Source organism: Lissotriton vulgaris, chromosome 12 (assembly GCF_964263255.1).
Source record: "Lissotriton vulgaris chromosome 12, aLisVul1.2, whole genome shotgun sequence".
NCBI lineage: Eukaryota > Metazoa > Chordata > Amphibia > Caudata > Salamandridae > Lissotriton > Lissotriton vulgaris.
The window spans coordinates 170297545-170325042 of NC_141700.1; the positions used below are offsets into that span (position 1 = coordinate 170297545).

At 47.1% G+C, this 27498-nt stretch overlaps 1 protein-coding gene across 1 annotated transcript in view; it reads right to left on the minus strand.

Annotated features, from left to right (window-relative positions):
- TENT4B (terminal nucleotidyltransferase 4B) overlaps positions 1-27498 on the minus strand; it is a 253022-nt gene that overhangs the window by 74626 nt on the left and 150898 nt on the right. Inside the window, exon 7 of the mRNA XM_086947703.1 lies at positions 24022-24235. Within this exon, the coding sequence (XP_086803829.1) occupies positions 24022-24235 (214 nt within the window). The remainder of the gene's footprint in view (positions 1-24021; positions 24236-27498) is intronic.

Below are 27498 nucleotides of genomic sequence, written 5' to 3' on the forward strand. Positions count from 1 at the left end.
GTGAAAATGTTTTCCCTACCAAATCCAATCTTCTACCATCTTTATCAGGCGGAGTTGTCATCGTGCTCAGACTACTATCCTAAGAAAGTTAAAGGAGAATCCAATCTCAAATCGCTGTTAGTCATTTATCATAGCTTATGTACTAAAACAGAGCAGAAAAAGCAGGGACAGCAAATAAGGAGATGAAAGCAGGCCTCTGTAACGATAGATGTCCACTAAAGAATTGGACACTAGTTAATGTCCTAATCATAACTGAAATTTTTAATATTAAATGTACCTGGACACAAAATACTTATGTGGGGTAGCAGTAGTTTATCATAACACGCTTTATTTTTGAGTCAATATATACCTCCGCTGTGTTAGGGAGAAAAATAGAACTGGACAATGAAATTAATTCAATAAACTGTATTTTAATCTACCATGCCCCATCCATTGTGAATTCGTTTTTGACAATTTTATTGTTTTAATATTTGAGCAGAAAAAGCAAGGGATTCCCTGTCTTCCAGTGCAAAGTAAGGAATGGAACATACTGTTAATCACCACCACCCATAAAGTAGGCCACACTTTGGATGTAATTGTTAGATTGAAACCCTGCAGAGTCTTTTTACAATCTCTGGAACTGACCTGGACGGATTACAGTATACTGTTTAACGTCATGATGAAAGTTAATTTCGATTGCGATAACAAAATTCAGTTTCATAGAGTGATCACTCCTGGAAATAGGTGGCTCCCTGCGCCTTTAAGGACATTAACAAGGATGCCTTCATCTCTGCGAAGGAGGTTTTAATCTATGCAGGATTTGAATCAATGTTAGTACAGCTCTTACTGCAACCCTCCATGCAACTGTGCCACAGAAAAAATTACCTATTAAGCCAAGGTTTAGCCAATGCTAATGCGTTTATACCAGAGGTCAGATTGGATGGAGGAAAGATCATGAATAGTCTAAAAAAAAAAGTCAAACATCTTCTGGCACTATGCAACTATAATTAGGCTATTATAGCAGCTAAGGAAGGTTACTATGTACAAAAACATCTTGGCAAATACTAATACCTCACGAAAAGTATTCGCCACAATTAAGCATCTCTCTAATCCCATTGCGTAATAGACCAAACTGACTTCATCCCAAGATCTTAACAATAAATTGGCAGATTATTTTCATCGACAAATTGTAAGTATTACATTACAGAGGAATTCAATGCCTCTCAGCCCAGAGAGTTAGTGAAAGATTCTCTAGATATGTTAATTATGCACATAGCTTCAATTAGTTCAATCTCCCTGATGGTCATAAGTACTGCATTGCAATTGATTGAGGTAAAAACTAAAACTCCAGAAATGCAGTAGGTCCCAGTAGTTATCTACCAACCTCAGATCGTAAAAGAAGCGACTTAATAAGTAGTGTAGCATAAGAGAATTTTTTTTTGTCTGCCTGTAAAAAAAAAAAAAAAACACGAACTCTGGCTTTGAGTACGATGACGCAACAAACTAATGACAGATTTTCTTGCTACCCAACTTTACAAAACTGCTAAAGAAATTGGCTGCACAACAACTACTTTCTCCAGCAGTGGTAGACTCAAATGGAGGGGTTATGTCCAGGGCTCAGTTTGGAGCCAGAAGTCTCATCAGTGGCTAATGACCGGAAAATTATGCTGGAAAAGGAGGATTCCAGGGAGGCTGCAGCATTATAGATCTGTCAGATGCCTTTCATACCAGTATTGATGACCTTGTTCGGATTCAGAGATCAGAAGTGAGGCTTGGAGGTTGTGCAATGCCTTCGTACTGGTCCTTTACAAAAGGTCATAGCTGTCAAATATTACACCTTGTTCCTTGTAAGTCAGAATTGAAAAACACATATGAACATTAGTTACTTACCTGTAAACTGTGGTTCTCCAGTATTGGTGTCTTTCATAGATTCACATGCTTGAATATTCCCCGTCGTCGAAGTGGGTGTCCCACGGTACATACAATAGTAGTAATATATATATATATATATATATATATATATATATATATATATATATATATTCAATGAAAAAACCATAGGTTATAGTCCATATATAGTTAGGAATTTGCATTTACAAAACCTTGAAAATTCAATGAAAAAACCATTGGTTATAGAACATATATAGTTAGGAATTTGCATTTACAAAACCTTATTTTACTCGAGTGGCTGTATGGATCATTGTGAACTTGTATCAGGGATTGTATAAGAGAGAAAATATGTGTTAGTACATATTTGAATAAGTAAAGTTTGTATAACTGTATAGTTCAGGAAATGGAGGTGTGATTGATTGTTTGCATGACTGACTAGTTGTGTGAGTAACTCCATGGATGAGTGACAGTCTGTGAGTGTCTGTTTACACTGATTGTATCTAAGGTTATATTAGAGTCTGAAGAGGTTCATTGTATTATCACATGAATGATATCATGAGTGATGTCACCAGTGATGTCATCAGTGATGTCATCAGTGATGTCATCAGTGATGTCATTTGATATGTCATCAGTGATGTCATCAGTGATGTCATTTGAGATGTCATCAGTGATGTCATCAGTGATGTCACTGACCATGTCATGAATGATGTAATATGTGACATCAGCAGTGGATTGCGGGTGCGCGATATATAGTTAGCGCATCTAACTATATATGGAATTTCAATGGTTTTATGCGAGTAAAATAAGGTTTTGTAAATGCAAATTCCTAACTATATATGTTCTATAACCAATGGTTTTTTCATTGAATTTTCAAGGTTTTGTAAATGCAAATTCCTAATTATATATGGACTATAACCTATGGTTTTTTCATTGAATTTCAATGGTTTTTTGAAAGCTAATATCTGTAGCTGTAAAATCTATTCTTTTTTAAATCTTTAAATATATTTTACATGTTTTTAAAAAATATGTTTTTGTTCCGCTCCCAGTTCGCGAACCGGTCATGGTGGACTCCCGTTACGCTCCTAGTTCGCGGACCGGACCGCTTTCCGGGAAGCGGTCCAAAAAAAAGGTGGGAAAGTAATTTACAGAAAAACGACTAGAGACACTCTCACCAAATATAAATTAGCTCATACTACATAACAATCCCTTTCATTCTCACAAATTTGATTGAAATTTCATTTAGCCATTTAGCCTGTAGACCTCTCCAAGTACCGTGAGGTAAATTACTTCACAAAACACATCTGAACTGTTGGAATTGACAACCAATGAAAATGTTACTTTCATTTTCTACTTTTATTACCTGACATTTGATTGGTTATATACTTGAATATATATAAAGGAAGAGAAGAAAACACAGCCATTTTGACTACTACTTCTTGTTGTACATCACATTTCAATAGCTTCCAAAAACTTCAACTTCTTTGTGAAGGTAAGTTATAATTTTTAAAAATGAAATATATTGTGCACTATAACTTAATATAGTAGACTTTTTCTGCTAGATATACACTATCCCTCTGTAGTAGTAATGTATTTAGATAGACTTCTCTGTTATAGTTATGAATGGAGTTAGGCTTGTCTTGGTTAAATCACATACACTTTTTTATAGTCCTATTTCCACTCTGATACTATACACTGCCAAAAGATAAATTCACTGATAAAAACAGCCTATCTAAAATTAATCCCAACAGTGCCCTATCTCTACTAATATATATTTTTTTAATCCAAATTTCAGGCAAAATGGAAGGCGAAAACCAAGTTTCTTTTGAAATGGACCTGCAAGAGAGCAGCCAGGAATTGATTGAACAAATTGACATGGAATTTATGGATGAAAGCTTGGATAATGAACTGCTGCAATGTGTCCAAGCAGTAGATGCCCTCCTTGCAAATGAGGACATTTTACAACCTCACAGATTGCAAACAATATTTCAAGAAAATAATTACATTTCAGACACTGAAATGTTAGAAAGTTTAATAAATTATGAAAAACAATCAAAATAAAAAAAAACTTTAAAAATAAAGAAAACAAAAAAAAAACAACAAAAACAACAAACAATTAACATACAGTCTTTGAAAAGTGTATCATTCTATTATCCTTATAGTACGCTGCCCAGAACGCTTTCCGGTTCGCGTACTAGGCGCTCATCGCGCAAAAAAAAAAAAAAAAAAAAAAAATTTTTTTTTACCCTGCTGGGCCCTTTTAAAACCTCCACATAAAACCTAGGGGGTCAGGGAGGATCTACTATGCCCCCTTATGGAAATTTCCCCCTTTGTTTTGGCCTCCTCTTGTCTCTCGATCCTACCGAGAGACAAGATGGCGGCTGCACCGGACTGTTTAGAATGTTGACAGACACCGAAGAGCCAATCAGCTTTCCGTGCGCAAAGTTCCGTTACGCGAAAAGTACGCGAACCGGATCGCTGCCCGGACCGCTGTTACAGATATATATCTTATTTTAAACGTTAATTTCTCAAAATCCACTGGAGCACATATATTGAGACCTAGCAAAGGCACATCGGGCTAACAGTCCCTACAATTTTGCCAAGTTTCGTGCAAATCCATTCAGCCGTTCGGGCTAAAAGTGAGGCCAACCGCCCTATGGAAATTAACATGGGAAAAACGCGTTTTGGGACCCCCCTTTTTTCTCGGCCCCCCCTTGCCGAACACCCCCCAAATTTTCAGGGGCTGCTCAGAAACAAAATGTGCCATTTTCCTGAAAATTTCAGCCGATTCCGTCCACAAACGCCAAAGTTATTAGACATAGGATTTTTTCCCTATGGGATTTCTGAAAATTCTAACTATATATACCTACTGGCGACCGCCAGTAGGTAATATATATATATATATATATATATATATATATATATATATATACACATACAACGTAAAGTTAAAAGTACCATAGAACTGAAAGAAGGCCCATAGAAGTCTTAAAGGGAGAATTCACTTTAGTAACATATCATAGTCATTATAATAGTCCACATTCCAGCCAATCAGGCAACAGCACCCTCTAGAGCCTTCTCCTCAGAAGCTCAGATTTTCCTAGCACCAAAGTGACCAAGAGTGCATGAGGAGAAGAGAGCCTCAGAGGGGAGGAAGTGTGGGTTGCATGTGAATCTATGAAAGACACCAATACTGGCGAACCACAGTTTACAGGTAAGTAACTAATGTTCTTCTCCAGTATTAGGGGTGTCTTTCATAGATTCACATGCTTGAATAAGAATAGAAAGCAGTAAAGTAATATATAGGAGTCATAAAAGGCATTTCAAAACCAAGTAAGTACAACCATAATATGAGTTATATAGCATACATTTAGACATAAGGCAAAACCTTTTATGACAGGAGGCGGGAAGCAACAGAGGCTCACCTTAGTTAAAAAGATTTCGTAACACAGCTTGGCCCACAGCAGCATCTGCAGCGCCGCTGATTCCAGACAGTAGTGCCTCGTAAACGTCTGTCTGCTCGACCACGTTGCAGCTCTGCAGATCTAGCGCAGAGGCACTCCAGCAAAGAGGGCGGTAGATGATGCCACAGCCCTTGTCGAGTGCTCGCACCGGAGCAGAGAGAGGCTTTTCAGCCCGGCAATGGCAGAAAGAAATGGCAGAAGAAATCCATCTAGAAATAGATTGTTTAGTGACTGCCTGTCCTTTACAAACTCGGCCATAGGCTACAAAGAGCTGGTCTGATTTCCCAAAAGGAGCGGTGCGCTGGATGTAGAATTTCAGGCAACGTAAATCCAAGGAATGGAGAGAACACTCGGCAGGAGACTGAGGGTTGGGGAAGAAAGTTCTGAGAATGACAGGCTCATTCAGATGAAAATCCGAAGGAACTTTGGGAATGAATTTCGGATTTGTCCGTAAAGTAACAGTGTCTTTAGAGAATTGAAGAAATAGAGGTTGTATAGTGAAATCTTGGATGTCACTTACTCGCCTTGATGATGTAAGCGCAGGTAGAAGAGCCACCTTCCACGTGAGGAATTTTAAGTCCGCTGAATGGATGGGCTCAAAAGGAGGTATGAGGAGCTGAGATAAAACTAGATTCAGGCGCCAAGAAGGCGGCGGACGACGTATGGGCGGATACATTCGAAAAAGGCCTCTGAAGAACTGTCGAATGATCCAAGAGGAATACAGAGAGGTGGTGCCATCATGCCGAAAGCGGGAAATCGCTGCCAGAAAGACTTTAAGAGTGGAATGAGAAAGTCCTGACTTTGCTAGAGATAAGAAAAAAGGCAAGATTTGCTCCAGCTTGGCGTGCATTGGATCAAGGGCTTCCTTGCGACACCAAACACAAAAACGCTTCCATTTCAAGTGGTATATTTTGATGGTGAAAGGAGCATGTGCATGAGCCAGCACCTTCCTGCACTCCGCAGTGATATTCAGACCTGCGAACTCATTGTGTTCAGGTTCCAAGCATGCAGTTGGAGATATGCCGGATCCGGATGGCAAATCTGCCCCTTGTTCATGGTGAGCAGGTGTGGCAGAGGGCGAAGAGGTATCGGATCGCACTGAGACAACAGGAGGAGGTCCGAGAACCACGGGGGACGTGGCCACCTGGGCGCAATCAGTATGACATGGCATGGTTGAAGCTTCATCCTGTGCAGCAGGCTCGGATCGAGAGGGAGCGGGGGAAAAGCGTAGACGAATTCGCTCGACCAATTGATCGAAAACGCATGCCCTCTCGACTCTCTGTGGGGATGCCGACTTGCAAAGAGTAGGCATTTGCGGTTGGTTGGGGTCGCAAACAGATCCATCTGTGGATGGCCCCACTGGGAAAGATGTATTCCAGAGTGGATTGGCAAAGTTCCCACTCGTGTTGGTCCGCCAGAGATCTGCTGAGACAGTCGGCAAGAGTGTTGGAGACGCCCAGCACATGAACTGCAGTCAGGTTAACTTGGTGTTGAATCGTCCAATTCCAGATTTCTTGTGCCTGCTTGGGAAGCAGAAGAGACCTCGTACCTCCCTGCTTGTTGAGGTAGTACATGCTGGTGGTGTTGTCTGACCGCACCAGCAGCGAGTGGCCTACCAGCATCCGGAAAGATTTCAGGGCAAGGAAGATGGCCAATAGTTCTAGACGAATGATATGCCATGTGCGTTGAGATGCAGTCCATTTGCCCTTGACTGACAGTCCATTGAGGTGTGCCCCAACCCTCCAAGAAAGCATCCGTTGTGAGGGTAAGCGTAGGAGTCGTTTCGCGGAAGGGCAGACCTGCGGCGATATTTGGAAGGTGAGCCCACCATTCCAAAGTTGTTTGAATGCGGGGGGTCAGGTAGAATTTGTCGTTGAACGACCCAGAGACTTGTTTCCATTCTTTGTCCACTTCCTCCTGTATGACTCTCATGTGGAGTCTGCAGTGCGGAATCAGATGAATGCAAGAGGAGGCCATGCCCTGAAAAGATTTCAAGATCCGGACAGAAACAGACTTTTCTGATTTTAACAAAGCGACCATCTTGAGTATGCGGAGTTGTCGCTCCTGTGATACAAACACCTGTGCCAGACGAGAATCGACTAAGGCTCCTAGAAAGACTCTCTGTTGTGAGGGTCAAAGATGAGACTTATCCTGATTGACAGAAAGGCCCAAGGTGCGGAAAAGTGACAGGCAAGTTTAAGTATGCTGTATTGCTGTTCGACGTGTCTGTGCTTTTATTAGACAATCGTCCAGATAAGGGTAAAATTGAATGCCTTGTAGGTGAAGGAAAGCTGCGCCCGGAGCCATGATTTTTGTGAAGACTCTCGGCGCTGATCGAAGGTCGAAAGGCAGTACTTTGAACTGGAAGTGCTTCGATCTGACAGTGAAGCGAAGATATTTCCTGTGTTTGTGATGTATTGGCACATGAAAATATGCGTCTTGGAGGTCGATAGTGGAGAGGAACTCTCCGGGGTTGAGGTATTGTAAAATTTCCAGTAGGGTCAACATTCGGAAAGTTTGTGAATTGATGAATTTGTTGAGGGCTCGTAAGTCCAGAATGGGGTGCCACTCTCCCGACTTTCTTGATTAAAAAGAGGCGGGAATAATAGACCCTGCCCTGTTGGGTTCTCGAGGAACCACTCCGAAAGCATCGTTTTGCATCATGATCTTGACTTGAGCCAACAGATCTTTTAAATGAGGTGGTGGGGGACCGGAAGGTGGACGGGTGGGTGGAAATTTTGTAAACTTGAGAACATGTCCTTTCGAGATGACGTCTAGGACCCAACGATCCGAGGTGATATGACACCAATATAAGAAGTTGCGGGAGATTCGACCTCCAATCTTCAGAGTCGGAGAACACTAGTTGCTGGGGAAGTCACTGCTTTTTGGAAGTGTTTTCTCCCCTGTAATTATTCTTTCACCAATAGGGTCTTGAATCGGTTTGACGATTTTGGGATTGGTAGCTGTATCTTTGCTTGTTGTCGGCATAGGAGCGATATTGGGAGGAGCCACAAAAATTGGAAGAACTGCCTCTGCCACGTGCTCCTCGAAAATGACGCTTCCTGTACTGAAGGTTCCCTAAGGCACGAGCAGTATCTGTGGCCTTCTTAAGGGCTTCCAGAGCCTCGTCGACATGCTTGCCAAACAGGGAATCACCATCGTATGGCAAGTCAAGAATTCTCGCCTGCACCTCAGGGCGAAAAGCCGTCGATTTGAGCCAGCCCTGGCGTCCTAAAACAGCTGCTCCAGCAAGCTGTCTGAACCCTGTCGAAGAGATGTCAACAGCGCAGTCAATAATCTCAGAAGAGATTTTCTCTCCTTCTTGGACTATCGTCCGGGCCTCGGTTTCGGACGGAATCCAGGAGCTGGTCAATCAGGGCTGCGATTTCAGACCACATCTGGCGGTCATATCTTCCAAAAATGGCCAGGGAATTGGCCGCTCTGACCGTTGTGGCAGCCATGGTGGTGAATTTTTTGCTGATAGAGTCTGATCAGAGCCCTTCCTGGTCCGGAGGAGAGGTCAGTGGAGTGGCTGGATTTCTCGAACGTTTCTGGGCAGCCTGCGTTACGACGGAATCCGCCTTAGGGTGTGATACAAGGAATGTTGGAGAGTCTGCAGGCGCCTTGTATTTTTTGTCCAGACGTAGCATGACAGCAGGGATGGAATTTGGTCATGCCATAAGTGAGACCTTCCTCCCAAATAAAATCAATATTTGGGATGGTATGGGTTTGCGTGAGGGGTTGATCTTTGAAATCATAGAGGAAGCAATCAGTTTGCTGCATCTCCAGGGTTAAATGGAAACGTTTGGCAGCACGTACCATTAGATGATGAAAGCTTCCGATGTCCACCGGCGGGGAAGGCAAAGGCGATGTCGGTGGCGTAGATGGTGTTTGTGCTCTATAATCATCCCAATCTGTGAAGAAGTTATCTACCTCCTGATCAGTGTCCTGGTTCACATCCGCATCATCATCAGTATCTTGCTGTGGACAGACCGGCGAACGCAGTGTCTCTGTATGGACGGATGCTGGCGGTACAGGTTGAGGAGTTGGAGAAATAGGCGCAGAAGGAGGGAATCTGCGATTATAATCGTCCAACATATGCTGCAAGTTGGACACCAATGAGGATGGTATCTGAATCATTTGTTACTCAGAAGGAGCAGCAAAGCGAGCCCCATTAACATTAAAGAGAGCACAACCCTCCTCGTAATCTTCCTCATCTTCTTGGCACTTTATATTGAGTTCGGATGGACTGGACGCCTGACGAAAGAAGTCATTCATATAGGAAGCGTCATCAGAATCATCTCCTGCCGATTCAAATAATTGCGTCGGAAGAGTAGAAGCATCAGTTTTAGGACTCAGTGGAACTGGGCGTTTTACCACTGAAGCTGTGACTACTGTGACAGTAGTTGCAGTGGCAAGTGAATGGTGTGTCGTCGACGAGGCGGTAGATTCCTTGGTTTTCAACAACGTAGTCTTGCGTGCCGTCGATGAGAAAGAAGACCGACATGGATTTAGCCGTCGACGAGGCAGTCGTCAACGAAGCTGGAATCATCAGCGTAGACGGCACAGTCGACGAGTATGTCGGCGAAGGGCTGGTAACAGTCGACGAGGATGCAGCCATCCTCGTGTTTTTGGCTACCCCTGGCGAGGTCTTAACGGGAGCGATGACATTGCTACAGATATTTGGAGAGGTCTCTGGGTTACGGGTGAACTTGGGGAAAACCTGCCTGTTCCCGGAACATCGGGCAATGGGGGCCACTACGGGATTGGACGGAATACAGTAGGAACCCGGCTGCCTGCCACATCTGGGCACGAACATTTATCAGGGGCAGGTGGATCTCGTGGAGGGCAATGTGATCAGAGCAGTGCGAGGGATCAGAGGGAGTATGGCATTTTGGAGTACATCACCACTTTCGGTGGCAGGGCAAGTAGAGCTTCTGAAAATGGTAGCACTGCCTAGATGGTTATATTATTTCAGGACGCTGCCGATCTGGATTCCAGGCTCGGTGTTTAGGACGCTTCGGTCCATGTTAGTGGGATTTCTGTGGCAGAGCGGCAGGAGGAGGGTAGCACTGACGACAATGAGGAGACCTAGGGCAGAGGAAGGATGGGTGGTACCGGACTTCGAATTGTATTATCTAGCAGCCCAGTTGCAGTGGTTTATGCAGGAGTTTTTAGGAGCCCGGAGGGCCCGGAGGACCGGTGGATCCCACGGCATGTTCTGTCCTTTGTTCTTCTGGGCCAGCGGATTAGAGTGGCTTCACTGACTGCTGAGGAGAAAGCGCTGAGAGCGTGCTGGAATAGAAGCGGGCGCAGAGGTGGTACCACTCGCCCATATGCACCGGAAATACTTCTGGGCATGTGTACGGCCCTAACGCATTGTGGAGATTGGTCTGCACTGGCAGTGTGAGAGGAGCTAGGGCTGCACATGGTTGGGGATCTCTAAGAGGGGGTCCTCTAGCCTTTTCAGGCACTGCTCAACAGGTATGGTTTGCCCAGAGGCAGCTATCTGCTGCATGCTGCCCTGGTGTCGCGAATTCAGAAGCATGGGGAGGGGGGAGGGGGGGGGGGGGGGGTAAGAGGGTTATGGGAGCCACTAACATCCCTGACATGCCAATATGTTGTGATGGCGAATGGTGGAGGAGGGATTGCAGCCATTGAGTCAGCTGCGTTGAAAATGGGAGACTGACTTGGGCAAAGATATTCCTGAAACGACTTTGGCTAAAATAGTTGAAAGGGCGTGGAAGGGCACGCGGAATGCCAGATTCCAACTTTATCATACACAGGGCGTACTTAACCCCAAGCCTGATAAATAGGTATTTTAATGTGGAATCAGCATGTTGCCCCCGGTGCCAATTGATTGACGCACACTTTCAACATATGGTATGGACCTGCCCGCAGCTTGGAACGTACTGGGAGGAGGTGGTTGATGTCCTATGCGGAGTGACAGTTAGGCAGATTGAACCAGACATGGGGGCATGCATGCTGCACTGGTTTCCCCATACAGCGCGAACCAAGATTACAAGCAAATTCATAGATCTGGGGTTGCGGTTAGCTAAACGAGAACTAACAAGGCAGTGGCAATCCAAGCAGGGCCCTAGCCTGGAGCGATGGAGGGCGGAGTTCACGACTTGGCTGGCTAGTGAGAGTATAGTCAGGTTCCAGCAGGCCAGAAGAGTGAACAACGAAAAAGCAATGGAAACGGCACAGGCATGGGAAACCCTAGTAATACTATTGAAGTTGCCAGAACCGGACTCAGTCACTGACTCTTTAGAGAATGCTCAGTGGATCAACTGAATATGTGGAGTGTGACTAGAATTGAGCTGGGTGTGGGGTAGTGGTAGCGGAGCTGGACATAGCATAAATAGAGCATAGCCCTAATAAACTAGGAGATTGGCACAGCCTAGCAGGGTGAAGATGTTGAGAATTCTTGTCTAGATTCATTGGAGCACACCGTTGGGAGGGGTTGAGGGGGGGAGGGAGAGGCCGGTAAATATGGGGGCACCAATCTTGGGCACCATATTATTGTGGGAGGTTACCGAATGCTTGTAATGCAGAAGATATGTATAGACGGGGTTGGGAAGTTTAGTGTAATAGCGATTAAGATGCATATACAAGCTCAACTGGGGACAATGAATATATATGCAATGTACCAAGAAATTTGCCCATATAGATAACATGTCTTAAGGATGGGGGTTTTGAGTGTGTTGAAAACCAATAAAAATATTTTTTTTAAAGAAAAAAATAGGAAGATGAAGGAAAATGCTACATACCAGTATGCATCTGTTCTTGGCATCTAGACCTACAGAGATACACACTGTTGCATAGGTCGCCATCTAGTGTTGGGCCCGGATGTTTGCACTTGTTTTTGTCCTGAAAAGTTCTTAGGAAGTCACGAGATAGGGGACTCCTCCTTTGGATCACATTGCGCATGGGCATCGGCTCCAACCTCAGACTATTTTTCGCCATTAGGGAAATGATTGAGCTTTGTAAGAAAAAGGAAGGATGTCCTTGTAAGCTGTATCTAATTAAGATAATACTGGAACAGATAAAGGTAGCCGGGGAGGCGGGTGGGCGTGTGCAACTCTGCAGCTCTACATGCCAATAACAGATGCATACGGGTGGGTAGCATTTTCTGTTGGAGGCATATGAGCAACAGATTACACATTTTTACAGATTATATAGCAGTACCCTCCGTTAGCGGCGCCCACCAGTATCTGTCACAATAGTTTGAAATAGTGTTTTGATTACAGCCTGGCACACAATAGCTTGTTTAGTTTGCACATCTACACAATAGTGTTTTGTGAAAGTGTGCGGTGTAGACCATGTAGCTGCTTTGCAGATGTCATCTAAGGGAATGGTCCCTAAAAATGCTATTGAAGCCCCTATCTTTCTTGTAGAGTGGGCTTTAGGAGGAACAGATAACTTACGTTTAGCTTTGTAGTAGCAAATTTGTATACATTTGACAATCCACCTAGCTATCCCAGATTTTGATAGAGGGTTGCCTTTGTGTGGTGGTGAGAGACACGAAAAGTTTTTGGTCTTAGGCAAGGGTTGTGTTCTCTCAATGTAGTATAGCAATGCTCTTTTGACATCTAAGGTATAAAGAGCTCTTTCTGCGACGACTTTGTGGCTACGAGAAAAATACGGACAGTTCCACAGATTGATTGAGGTGGAAGGGAGAAACTACTTTAGGAAGGAATTTAGGATTAGTTCGGAGAACAACCTTATTATGATGCATCTGCAGGAACGGTTCCTGAAAGGTTAGTGCTTGTAGTTTACTAACTATTCATAGAGAAGAAATAGCTACTAGGAAAGCAACTTTCCATGTTAAGAATTGTAGCTCACATTTATGTAAAGGATTAAAGGGAGGTCCCATTAGCCGTGTGAGAACAATGTTTAAATTCCACACCAGTGAAGGTGGTGCTCTGGGAGGAATTATTCTTTTAAGGCCTTCTATAAAGGCTTTTATAGCAGGTACTCTGAAAAGTGATAGATGCTGTCTATTTTGTAGATATGCCACCATGGCAGCAAGATGCAGTCTAATAGACGTGAAGGCTAAGTTGTATCTTTGGAGGTGAGTAAGTAGCCTATGATGTGTTGAATAGACACATCTAGCGGATTGATATTGTTGTTGTGACCAAATATTACAAAGCATTTCCACTTGGCTGCATAGCACGCTCTAGTGGTTGGACATCTAGCTTCTTTTATGACGTTCATGCAGTCAGGAGCAAGGTTAAGGTAACAGAATTCTAGGACCTCAGGAGCCAGATCGCAAGGTTGAGCTGAGCTGGGTCCGGGTGTCTGATCTCTCCATGGTTCTGGGTTAAGAGGCATGGAGATAGGTATAGCTTTTGGTGCAGTACTATGGAAAGTTCCAGCAATGTGGTGTATCACGGTTGTCTGGCCCAAGTTGGAGCAACTAGAATGAGGGTTAGGGAATGTTGCTGTAGTTTGAGCACTACTAGTGGAATGAGTGGGAGAGGCGGAAAAGCGTACGCAAATCTGCCTGACCAGTTCACCCATATCGCATTGCCTTTGGGCTGTGGGTGTGGATATCTGGCTGCGAAGCCTGGGTATTTGGCGTTTTCGTGGGTGGCAAAGATGTCTTTCTGAGGTTGTCCCCACATGTGAAAGAACGGTTAAAGAACTTGTGGAGGAAGTTCCCACTCGTGGATCTGTTGTTTCTGGCGGCTTAACAGATCTGCCATGGTGTTTTGTACCCCTGGAACATGTTGGGCTAAGAGGAAAATGTTCTGAGGTATTGCACACCTCCATATGCTCTGTGCTAGCTGAGAGACTTGCAGAGTGTGTGTTCCGCCTTGTTTCTGTATGTTGTCCATGCGGACTAATACAGTCTTGCCTGATAGTTGCTTTTGTAATGCGTTTAAGGCTAGGAAAATGGCTTGTAACTTCAAGTGGTTGATGTGGAGTAACTTTTGTTGTGGTGTCCTCCTGGCCTGCATGGTGTGTTGCAGTAGGTGAGCTCCCCAGCCGGTGAGCGATACATCCGCTGTCAAGACTATCTGACGAACTGGCTCTAGGAACGGTCGTCCTTTGGAAAGGTTTTTGGTGTTTCACTACTGCAGAGAACGCGAGTACGACCGTCGACCAACACTAGATCTGTTAACTGACCTTGAACCTGGTTCCAATGTCATGCTAAGCACTCTTGAACAGGACACATCTGGAGTCTCGCATGAGGCACTATAAATATGAAGAGGACATTATCCCTATGAGTTGCATGAACACTCGAGATGGAAGGGAGTGTTCTGGTTGAAATTTTGTGAGAAGAGCTTGCATGTTCTCTATTCCGACAGGAGAGGGATAAGCTAGCGCTTTTGAGGTGTTTATTGTGGCACCAAGGTACTGTTGTATGTTGGACAGTTGCAGATGGGACTTGGTGTGGTTTACTGTGAACACCAGGTCTTGTAGAAGTTTGATAGTGGCATGAGTGTGTTGTACACACTGGCTGTATGAGCTGGCTTTTATGAGCCAGTCATCGAAATATGGAAAGACATGAATGTGCTGTCTTCTTAAGTGTGCTGCCACTACTGCGTGGCACTTGGTAAACACTTGTGGTGCTGTTGTGACTCCTAATTAGAGTACTTTGAATTGATAGTGCTGAACATCTATTACATACCTTAGGTACTTCCTGTGAGCGGTTTGAATGTAATATGGAAGTAGCATCCTTGAGACCTAGGGTAGCAAGGAAGTCATTTTGTGAAAGGAGAGGAAGGATCTGTTGAACTGTGACCATGTGGAAATGGTCTGACTGTATGTATATGTTTAGGGGTCTGAGGTCTAGAATAGGCCTTAGAGAGCCGTCCTTCTTTGAGATAAGAAAGTACAGGGAGTAAATTTCCTTGTTTTGCTGGTGCATGGGAACTGGTTCTATTGCATTTTTTTGTAAGAGGGATATTACCTCCTGCTTTAGCAGTAACAGATGCTCTTGTGACATTGCACGCTGTTTGGGTGGTATGTTTGGGGGGGTAGATGTTAGTTCGAGACAGTAACCTGCTTGAATTATTCGTCGCACCCACCTGTCTGATGTGATTTTGTTCCAGACAGGAAGGAATTGTTGCAATCTTCCCCCAACTGGAGAGGAATGGTGTGGGGGAAGTGGAGGGAAGTCATTGGGTAGGGGTGGAGGCAGATCGGGAGTTTTAAGTTTTACCTCTGCCTTTGTTATTGTTACCTCTGTAACCTCCTCTTTGATCGCCCCTAGTGAAGGTGGAGGTGGATTGGCTAGAGGTTTTGTAAGAAGTGGAGGGGCTATCTGATGAGTAGCCTCTGATGGTGCCTCTGTAGGATGAGCTACGAAAGGAGCGTCTGGGAGCTTGCGACTGCAAGGCTCCCATAGATTTGGTTGTGTCAGTATCCTTTTTCATTTTCTCAAGGGATACGTCAACATTAGGGCCAAATAGGTGTTGCTCATCAGATGGTTGATTGAGGATGGAACTCTGAAGTTCAGTTTTGAAACCTGAAATACGTAGCCAGGCATGCCTACGCATAATTTCCCTTAAAGCAGTATCTGCCGCATTTCGGGCACAACGGATGGAGGCATTAGTGATATTTTTACCTTCCTGTAGGAGTTCATTGGCCCTATTCTTGTATTTGTCTGGGAGATGCTGCATTATGGATTGCAGCACATCATAATGTGCCCTGTCATACCTTGCTAACAGCGCTTGAGTATTGGCGATGCAAATGCACAAGTTACTTACCTTCGGTAACGATATATCTGTAAGAAACAGTAGTTCGTGTTAGATTCCTTATTTAGAATTTCCCCAGGCGTCAGACTGGATCCAGAAAGTTTTGCATAGCAGTATCACTGCGGGTCGGTAGGCGTAGTCTGCGGCTCCGCGTCCGTTGTCTGCGTCGTTGGCGCTGGGATGACGTCGAAGTACTTAGATGCCACCCTCGTGCGCGGATGTCGGTTCTTATACACAGCTTTTCCGCGCCAGAAACGCAGAGCCATGATAAAAACCGACACTGGTGCCATTAAAAAAACTAGGGCGCTCAAAGGGAAGAACCTTAACCCTAGAGATCGGTTTGCAGAACGGGGATGATGGGTGGGGTGGTAAGGAATCTAACACTAACTACTGTATCTTACAGATATATCGTTATCGAAGGTAAGTAACTTGTGTATCTGAAAGAAACAGGTTAATGTTAGATTCCTTACCTTAGAATAGATATCCCAGCAATACCAACCCTGGTGGTGGGTCTGCGAACCAATGATCACACCAGAAAGTCCTGGAGAACGGAACGGCCAAAAAGCCATCTCTCTGGACTTGGCTGTCCAGGCAGTAAAGCAGTAATGTCTAGCGAACGTGTGCAGTGAGGCCCACGTAGCTGCCCGACAGATGTCTTGCAAGGGGACTCCCCGACCCAGGGCAGTAGTAGCTGCCGTGGCCACAGTGGAATTGGCACGCAGCCCCACAGGAGGCTCCTTTTTAGCCAGTGAATAACAAGCCTTTATGCACAAAACGACCCATTGAGAAATGGTTTGTTTGTGCACCGCCCGTCCCTTCTTAGTGCCAACGTAACCAACAAAGAGCTTGTCGTCCACCCGCAACTGGCGTGTGCGGTCCAGATAGAATGCGAGCGCACGTTTTGGGTCCAGACGGTGGAGCCTCTCTTCCTCTTTCGAGGGATGCGGAAAGAAGGTAGGCAAGGTGATGGACTGCCCGATGTGAAAGGCTGTAACCTTGGGCAGGAAAGAAGGACGCGTTCTTAAAACAACCTTGTCCGGATGGACAGAAAGAAAAGGAGGCTTAGAAGATCGAGCCTGGAGCTCACTCACTCGCCTGGCAGAGGTGATGGCAACCAGGAATACAGTCTTAAGAGTAAGAAGACGAAGAGGGCAATTGTGAAGTGGCTCGAAGGGAGCGCACATCAAATAAGTCAGAACAAGGTTCAAGTCCCACTGAGGCCTCACGAAAATAACAGGAGGAAACATGTGAGTGATGCCCTTCAAGAATCTATTTACAACAGGGGACTTGATAAGAGAAGGCTGATCAGTAAGCCTTAAGAAAGCTGAAATGGCAGAGAGGTTGCCCTTGATAGTGCCCAGAGCAGAGCCCCGCTCGACAAGAGAAAGAAGAAAGAGAAGAACCTCTGAAAGGGGGGCAGAAAGGGGATTTGCCACAAATTCGTTCCACCTGCAGGCGTATACCCATTTTGTGGAGGGACGCCTGACTGCCAGAATCACATCACAGACTTCAGGAGGCAAGTCAAATGGCCTCAACTGTCGCCGCTCAATCTCCACGCATGGAGGTGGGGACTGGACAGGTTCGGGGGAGGACAGTCCCCTGCTGCTGCGACAGAAGGTCCTCCTGAAGAGGCAGACAAATCTGGGGATCGACTAACATGTTGAGGAGCTCGGGATACCAGTATCTTCGTGCCCAGTCCGGAGCCACAAGGATGACTTGGGGCCGGTCGTGCCTGATCTTCTTCAGCACTCGGGGCAGAAGTGGTATAGGCGGAAAGGCGTACAATAGACCACAGCTCCACACACGACGAAAAGCATCTCTGAGTGAGTGCCGCTTTGGAAATTCCAACGCGCAGAACTGATGACATTGCGCGTTCTCTTCTGTGGCAAATAGATTTAACCAAGGCTCTCCCCACTGCTGAAAGAGACCTTGCGCCACGTCAGAGTTCAGATGCCATTCGTGATCCATCATGCACCGACGGCCGAGTTTGTCCGCCCTGGCGTTCAGGGAACCTGCCAGGTGTTGAACCACCAGGGTGACGCCCTGGTGTTCCAGCCATTGCCAGAGGCGCAGAGCCTCCTGACAAAGGGTCCACAATCCCACCCTGCCCTGTTTGTTGCAGTACCACATGGCGGTGGTGTTGTCCGTGAACACCTGCACCACACTTCCCCGGACAGAGGGAAGGAAGGCTTTCAGTGCAAGCCGGATCGCCCGCAGCTCCAGAAGGTTGATGTGGAGCTGGCGCTGACCCAATCGCAGTCCGTGAGCCACCACTGCAACTGTCTCGCAGTGCCCTCCGAGATCAGGACGTGGTCGGACAGGTTGCCTGATGCTGGGCCCACTGAAACTTCAGGTCCCATTGCAGAGCCCGCATCCGCCATCTGGCATTATGCACCAGAAGGATGCAGGCGGCCATCAGCCCCAGAAGCTGCAGCGTCAACCTGACCGAGACTCGGGATTAAGGCTGAACGATCAGAATCAGAGCCTGAATATCCCGAACCCGCTGTTCGGGAGGATAAACCCGAAACTGCGCCAAATCCAGAACCGCTCAGATGAAGAGGAGCTTTTGAGAGAGATACAGGTTTGACTTCGGCACATTGATGGAGAACCCCAGCAGGTGCAGGAAGTCGGCCGTAGTCTGGAGGTGGCCGACGACTGTAGGGGCGAGCCCACCTTCAAAAACCAGTCGTCGAGATAGGGGAAGACTGACAGCCCTAATCTGCGCAGATGAGCTGCAACCACAGTCATCACTTTCGTGAACACCCGAGGGGAGCTGGTAAGGCCGAAGGGGATCACGGTAAACTGAAAGTGCTCTTGGCCTACCGTGAACCGTAGGTAACGCCGGTGGGCCGGCAGGACGGGGATGTGAAAATATGCATTCTGCAAGTCCAACGCTACCATCCAGTCTCCGGGGTCTAGGGAAGCTAAGAACTAAGCCAAAGTCAGCATCTTTAACTTCTCCTTCCGGAGGACGCCGTTGTCGCTCCGGAGGTCCAAGATAGGGCGTAGGCCTCCTTTGCCCTTCTTGGGTACCAGAAAGTAGTGGGAATAGCAACCACGTCCTAATTCTGGCCCACAAACCCGCTCGATGGCCCCCTTGGCCAAGAGGGCCATAACTTCCTCTTGCAGAAGTTGGAAGTGATCCCCCGACACGCGGTGGTACTGCGGTGGCATGGCTGGAGGGGTTGCCTCGAAAGGGAGGGAGTAGCCCCTTCGGACGATTTGAAGCACCGACCTGTCCGATGTGATGGTGCGCCAGTGGAGGAGGTGATGGCGAACCCTGTCCCCACTGGCATCAAATGGGCCTGAAAGCTCAGACTAGGAAGGCTTTGAGGCGGATGCTGCGGGGTGGATGTCGACTGGCCTCGCCGCTGTCACCGCCTCGCTGTCCGCCGCCGCGCTGGATGTTAGTCTGCGGCCCGTGGCTGGCAGGCGGGAGGGGGCGCCCCTTCCTTGGCCACGAAAGGAGCGAAAGGCAGAAGTTTGCTGGCGCTGGCACGACAGACCCAAGGACTTGGCCATATCCCTTGAGCCCTTGAAACGCTCAAGCACACTGTCTGATGGCCGTCGCCTCTTTGGCAACAAGGCAAACGGCATGTCCATGAGTGTGTTTTGGACATCAGCCGAGAATTTGGCGGACCTCAGCCAGGCGTGGCGACAAACCGCCACCGTCGTGGAAAATAGCCCTGCCTAGTGAGTCTCTGGTATCCAGCCCACATCGAATAGAGTACCGTGCTGCATCCCGCCCTTCTGCAAGGGCTTGAGCGAGTTTTGCCCGGGCCTCCTCCGGGCAGTCTGGCAGCACATTCGCAACTGTGTCCCACAGAGACTGGGTGTAACGGCCCAAAAGGCAAGCGTTGTTGACCGACCGCAACCCTAAACTAAGTGAGGAGAACAGCTTCTTACCAAACTAGTCATACCTTTTGGGTTCCCGATCAGGAGGGGCAGTGGATAACCAGGCTCTCGGGGTGGGGTGGGTGGACAGGAAGCGAGGGTCGCCCGGAGCCGGGCGGTGGCGTCTAGCCACGTTCCGATCTACAGGGGGGCCTGTAGCGGGCTTTAACCAGGTGCCCAACAGAACGTCAGTAAGGGCCTCATTAAACGGCAGTAGAGGCTCCGAAGAGCATGCCTGCAGTTTGAGGACCTTGTGAGGAGGTTAGTCCTCACGGCCGCGACGGGGAGCTCAAGAGCCAAAGCCTGGGTCGCCCTCGTCAACACCACGCTGTAAGCAGCCCGCACCTCCATAGCCATGGTTTGAGGAGAGACAAAACCAGTGTCTGGTGAAGTGTCCAGACCACTGGCCTCATCTAGCTCAACTGCCCAGTCCTGATATGACTGGCACTCCCGTGCCAGATGGTCTTCAGACCCCTCCCAATCCTCCTTGCCTCCCATCTCCTGATAGTCCGGTGAAAAGGATGGAGCGGATCATAGAAGAATTGCTCTTCTCTTGGCGTCTAATGCGGCGTCTAGCGACGCCGGATCCGGAACGAGGAAGGGACGGGGCGTCGTCGTCCGGGGACGTCATCGAGGGCGACACCCGGGGGGTCGGCGGAGGGGTCGTAAGGTCGTCCAGCGGCGACCCGGATCCGGATCCAGTGGGGCCCTGCGGCGTCGGGACCGAAGTAGTTACCGGCGCCGGGGCCGAAGCACCGGACGGCGCCAGGGCCAAAGCCCCCAGCCCGCTTGGAGTCCCAGATGGGGCCCGAAGGCGCCCCTGCGGGACCGGACGGAGGAGAGAGCGACCTCATGGCCATGAGGAAGGCATCGATCTTCTCCGGAGTCGCGTTCAGCCCAGGGACTGGAGGTTATGGAGCTGGCTGCGGCGCCTACAGCTCTGGCGACGCCACGTGGGCCGCGCGAGCATCGGGGGGAGTCGGAAGAGCGATGTCATCTCTTCGACTTCTTATGCCTCTTACCGGAGGACTTGGAGCCCGTCGAATAGTGTAGACTCGCCGAGCTGCGATGACTGTGGTCCTTCGACCTCCTCCGGGACGTGAACGGTGCGGGGCCGACTGCTGGAGCTCGAGGCGCTTACGGGACTGCTCCCGCCTACCGCCGGTGCCTCTATTGCCCCAAGGCAAAAGAGGCACCGACGGTGGGGGTCGGTAACAGACATCAGGCGGTTACAATCGGCACATGGTTTGAACCCGGGCCTCCCTATCGGCACCGAGAGTCGTATCGACTCAAAAAAGATCGAAAAAAATTGTCAAAAAGTGACTAAGAAGTACTGCTTTTTCCGGATCTGCACTTGCTGGCGCCAAAAAAAGAACTGACGTCAGCGCGTGAGGGCGGCGTCTAAGTACTCCGATGACGTCATTCCCATGCAAACGACGGACGCAGAGCCGCAGACGATGTCTACAGACGCGCAGGGGTACTGCTACGCAAAACTTTCCGGATCCAGTCTGACGCCTGGGGATATTCTAAGGTAAGGAATCTAACACTAACCTGTTTCTTTCAGATGCGTACGTTTACCCCGCAGTCTTTCTCCCCGCAGGGAATCACAATGCGGTCGTTACCACGACGGAGTTGTGATTCCGCATACCATTACTCCGCAAGTCGGACCAACGACTTTCAGAGAGGGGGCACTGGATGTTGGAATAGTATAATTTACTATTCCAACTCCAGTCTGTGCGGACAATAGGGAAGGTGTTGGATTTTAAATCTAACACCTCGCCCCCCCCCCCCCCCATTTCCCACCCACCCCCCTCTGCAAGTCGTTAGGGACAAGGGCAGCAATCACAACGCGGTGGTGGTAACAACCGCATTGTGATTCGCTGCGGGGAGCAAGTTTCAGGGTAAACATTGTTTACCTGGCAATGCGCCATATGTTTGCTGCCTGTGACGCAGTTCGTTTGCCAGAGGCGTCAAGGAGTTTAGACTATCTGGTGGAAGAGCCTCACCTGATGTTTGGGAATTGGCCCTTTTTCGCGCATTGGAGACTACAAGGGAGTCTAGTGGTGCGGGCCTCTAATGTAGACTGGATCTGTAGGGGCAGCCTTATACTTTTTCTCGATCCGGGGGTTGAGAACTGGAGCCCTGACTGGATCTTTAAATACTTCTGGTGAATACTTAATGACCCCCCTTAAGCATGGGTAGAACTGAAGTGGACCTTTGTATGGTGTCCTAAGTGTCCAGGAGAAAATCTTCCTCCACTGGGTCTGTGTGTAGGTCAACCCTATGGTATTGGGCAGCCCTATGGACAAGTTGGTTAAAGCCCATAGTATCCTGGGGGGAGGGGGGTGGGGGGGGGGGGGGGCTGGAGGGATATATATAATCTTGAGAAATATTAGGGATGATTGGGATGCTGTAATCATCCCAGGGGTTAGGGGAGTCAGGAGGACTAGGGTTCCCTAGTGGTTCATCAGCACCTCCCCCTGTATCATCAGAGGTGTTATCCACATCATCGTCCTCTTCTACTGGAGTAGGGGATGGTGTAGGAGAGTGAAGTGGTGAAGAGGTTGCAATGTCTCTTTTTAGGATGAGGAGCCGGTGCAGGTGCATCTAGTGGTCTCTTTTTGGAGCTAAGAGCCAATTGACCAGTTGTAGGGTCTTTCACAAGAGTCTTTTGGGTAGGATCTGGCCAAAATAGTTACTATGTATAAGGCAGATCCTTCGGTGTCTAGGTCTTTGGCTCCAGAGGTTTTTTCAGCACCGACTCGGTAGCTGTTTTAGGTTCTTTTAGCTTCGAACCGTGACCTTTTGGAGTGTCTTTGGGCGGCGGAACGTGTTTTTTCGGTTCCGAGGCCTTTTTCGGCTCCGAGGCATGGGAGTCGGGGCCCTTTGGTGGCAGTTGTTTTGCGCAGCTTTGAGTGCATCTTCGGTGTCGAGGAGCCGGAGCCAGTCTTCTGCGCCGAGCTCTTGTATGTCGAAGCAGCGGTCGGCGTGGATGAGGAAGAGGATGGCTTCTTTTTCGGACCCGGTAGGTGTGTGTCGGCACCGGGGGTTGGCTGACTCGAGCCCGAGTCCCCTTAAGGCTTAGTAGGCTTCTTTACCGAGCCCGAAGGCAGGGCATGGGAAGCAGTCTCTCAGTGTGCACCCGGGCCTGAAGGCGAAGATGTGACCGAAGCCTTTTTCGAGGGCTTTGAGGAAGGCTCGGGGTCGACGTGTGTACTTAGGACCCGCTGTGCCGGAGTGATGTCCTCTACTTCGGAGTCGCTGACGCCTTCTTCGGCTCGCTCCTGTTCTGGGAGGTAGATGCCCTCTTGAAAGATGTAGTCGGGGGATCAAAGATGACGAGCGAGCCATGGTCCGTCGGTCTCGAATTGTCGTTTTGAAGCTGAAGGAGGCGCAAGCTGAACAGTCCCTAGCCTCATGCTCCGGTGAGAGGCAAAGGTTGCACACCACATGGAGATCGGTGTGGGAAACTTCGACCCACATTGAGGACACTTCTTAAATGGTGTCCTTTCCATGAGCTAGAAGATAAGGCCTAGGTAGGCCCGAAGGCCTTCGTCGACGCCCGGAATCGAAGACGCCGAAGTTGTTGAGACACGCAACGAGACAATACAGTTGAAACGGTTGAAGGATTGCGCCGAATGTAGAATCAGTTCCACACTGGAGCGCAGGAAACACATCCGAGCCCGATGGCGGAAAAAAACAATCAGAGGATGGAGCCGATGCCCATGTGCAATGTGATCCAAAGGAGGAGTCACCTATCTCGTGACTTCCAAAGAATTTTTCAGGACAAAAACAAGTGATCGCGATCTATGCAACAGTGTGTAATCTGCAGCTCATATGCCTCGAACACATGTTTTCGGGCACTTCTATATTCCTACAACTCAAAGCAGCAGAGACGTGAACTTTTTTTGTGTACACATTCAGCCTCCTGCACAGGAAAATCAAGCACTCTAAAGCAATCTTGTGTAACAGCAAGGTGTGTTAAAAAATAGAGGAAAGCTCTTTATAACAAATAATAATTAAACAGTTCTGTATAAAAAGCTTAATTCAGTTTTGTAATCTTTCATCAAGTCAGTGAACTTCTGTACCTGGCTGCAATGGATCTTCAATGTACAGCATAGAAGGTCTGTAACCATTCTGCATGCTCTTCTGCACTTCATCTTTTGCCACATAGGAGCCTCCGTCCTTGATTTGTATGCCTGTCCTTAAATAATTAAAGTGTTTACCGTATAACTCAAAAAACTCAATGAGCAGAACACCATAATTTGCATCAGGACTGCAAGAGTCTTCTCTTGGATGTAACTAGAAGAAAGAAAAATAACAGCATCAATGAATGGAACAAATGTGTGTGCATTCCGTCCCGAGACCTCACCTCCCTCCACCCTGTCCCTCAAGGGCTAACTCCACAATTCTTAATCTATGGTGCGTTTAGTGAAAATTATGCTAAAGTGAAGCAATCCCAATTTTACTAAAATGTCACACGCACACACACTAGTTTCATGCTAGCTCAATTAATTATTTGTAGCAACTGCGGCTTACATGTCATTAACACAGGGATGTGGAATTCCAATAGCCAGACGCCCAGGACGTATTGTTTAGGGACAAGGGCAGCAAGTTTTCATCTGCATTTTGTCCTTGGGGCAAGTAGGCCCAACCCCCTGCAACACAAACCCTTTGGCTGCCTGTTTGCATTACCACATTATTCAATGAAACTTTATTTCGGCAGGTTCTCCCAAAAAAGTACAGTAATATAGCATTTTTATACTCCTTATCGTAAAATCATATAAAAACAAAAAAAAAGTAAAGTAACAGTTAAAAAGGTTAGCAAGGTAATCCCAAAAGTGAAAAAGGTAGCAAAAGGAAAAAGGGTCACGCACTCACGAGGGAGTGGCCCATAAAGTGCAACGAGCGTATACAAGTATCACATTTAAGGATAACATTAGTGACGTAATGCATAACATCAGCCTATGGCACATACTATTAAAAAATATAAATAGGTTAACGTGAAGATAAAAAAGAAGTAAGCTTCAGTTAATAACATTTAAAATGAGGGAAATTGAACTTTAGGTGGAACGACGATAGCTAGGGTCGCTGCTCTAGCTACTAACAAGGCATCATCATTTGCTCCACATTGCGAATAGAAGTTTAGCAATTGCCACAACAAAAACTGGATAGGTATCATGCTTGAATAACCTCAAGACCTCTTTGTAGTGTCTAATACCCAGATTCCTACAGAGTTGGAGGACCCATTTAGATCTAGCAGCACTATATAAAGGGCAAAAAAGATCACATGGATCTGTTTCTTCCACAGTCTTGCACCCAGGGCATAGCAGCTTTTTTGCAACCACCCAGTTATTGGTAAATGCATAGCGGGGTAGCGTCCTGTGCCTAAATTGGAGGTACAATTTCTTGGCTAAAAGGGGTTGAATAATATCTAGCACAGGCTCCAGACTATAGTGCTGCTTTATGTCTAGAAACTTGGAGGTAAGACTAGATGAGTCTGCTGTCTGGAACATACTTGCCACACTCTGTTCTTTCTGGGCCGATGTTAAGGATTGTTTGGATATAGTGGGACAAGACTCTTCAGGTGCAACCCACAGATTATTTCTCCCTATTTTGCCAAATTCATATTGAGTAAAAGACAGCCAGAGAATCTGCCCCACCCCCCGAATAGACAAAACTGATTTAAGGTCCTCTCTATAGTGTTCCAGCTCTGGGGTGCTCCATAGCCTTCGCCAATAGAGAAGCGGGCGAAAAGCTATCAAATCAGCAATAGGAGCAATGCCCAGGGTCATCTTGAAGGGAATTAGGGGGTACTTTGCGGGAGGCCGAGGAGTTGCCTTAAAAAAATATTTTCAGTTACTGTCAGGATGTTAAAAAGACGGTGGCCCCAGAGTTCGGCTCCATACAACGTGGCTCCCCTTGCCTGAACCTTATATATTTCTGCGGGCGGGCAGATAACTTTTACGGCGCAGTTCCGGAGTACTTTTAGAACCCCCCACTTGCCTGGATAAGTTTCAAATTTGCCTTATTGATCTGTGGACCCCATTCCATTTTCTCATTTAGATTAAGGCCCAGGTAGTCGAAAACTGGGACACTCTATAAGGGCTTGAAATCCAATTTAGGGGGCGGACTGTTAGTTGAGTCAGCATGAAAAACAATGTACTTGTTTTTTTTTTATGTTTACCTCTAGATTCCTTTTTTACAAAACGAACTAAATTCCACTAGGACACGCTGCATCCCCATACGTGTTTTTGGTAGCAGAAGCATGTCATCCGCAAACATTAGTGCAGGTATTTTGCGGGTAGCAAGTTTCGAGCAATCTATATCCGTAATGGCCAAAAGGTCCTTAATTAACCTGTTGAGAAAGAGGGAGAAAAGGGTTGGGGCAAGCACACAGCCCTGTCTCACTCCTTTCTCAACGGGAAAAGGAGCCGATATTTTCCAGCCATTCCCAAATCTTATTCTGGTAAAAGTGCCATCATGGAGGCGTTTGAGCTGTTGGCAAAGGTAAGCTGGCGCACCGTTCTCGAGCGAACGGCCCCACAACTGATCACAATTCACCACATCGAACATGGATTTTAAGTCCACGAACGTTAGGTAGAGAGAACCCTCTTCCAGTATTATGGTTTTCCAATAGATAAGCTGTAGTCTAAACAGCTGATCTATGGTGAATGTCTTTGACTTAAATCCAGCTTGTAGGGGAGTTAATATATTGTATTGGTCTATCCAGATCTGCAACCTCCCCAATAGAACACAAGCAAAGATCTTTTGTGTTACATCAATCAGGCTGATAGGCCTGTAATTTGCCGGTTCTAGAGGGGAGCCCTTTTTTAAACATGGGGACGATCTCAGCAAACGCCCGGGGGGGCGGGGGTGGGGGGGGGGGGGCATAGTGGGACTGTTCAAACCTTGAAGTATTGCGTTAAAAAAACTCTGCCGGTACGGAGCCCAGACTACCTGTTCAGATCTAAACAGGTCCCCTGGGACCCGATCACCACAGCTAGCGAGCAGAGAGGTATCTTGTTAAGAGGGAAATGAATATTATCAATACAATCAAATCCAGGCGGACCCATCGCAGTGGTCCCTAGATGAGACTTTGAATATAAAGAGTTAAAATGGCTTCGCCAAACCTCCCCCAAGGTTTGGATCTATTGTGGACCTGCCCTCTGGTTTTCCTGTTTTCACAAGGTTCCAGAATCCTCTTGAATCTTTTTCCTCTAATGCTTTTTTAATAGCCTGCCATCTGTCAATTTCCCATTCAGTTTTAGCAAGTAAAATAATTCTTTGAAAATGTGCCCTTGCTCCCTTGATACTCACGTTGTCACCCTCCCTTAGTTTAATCAGCAGAGCACTCTTTGCGTCTCTGCAGGCCCCACTATACCAAGGGTTTCTACCTCTATGTTCATTTCTTTTGGGGATTGAGGTATTAGTGAAAAAACCTGCCAGGGTTTCAACCAGATCCAAATGGTTTTTCCCCAGCACCTCTATAGAATCGGTGGCGTCGCTATTATCTATAGTGGATCTTGCCTTTTCCAAAAATGGAATGATGGATTTGTACAGGG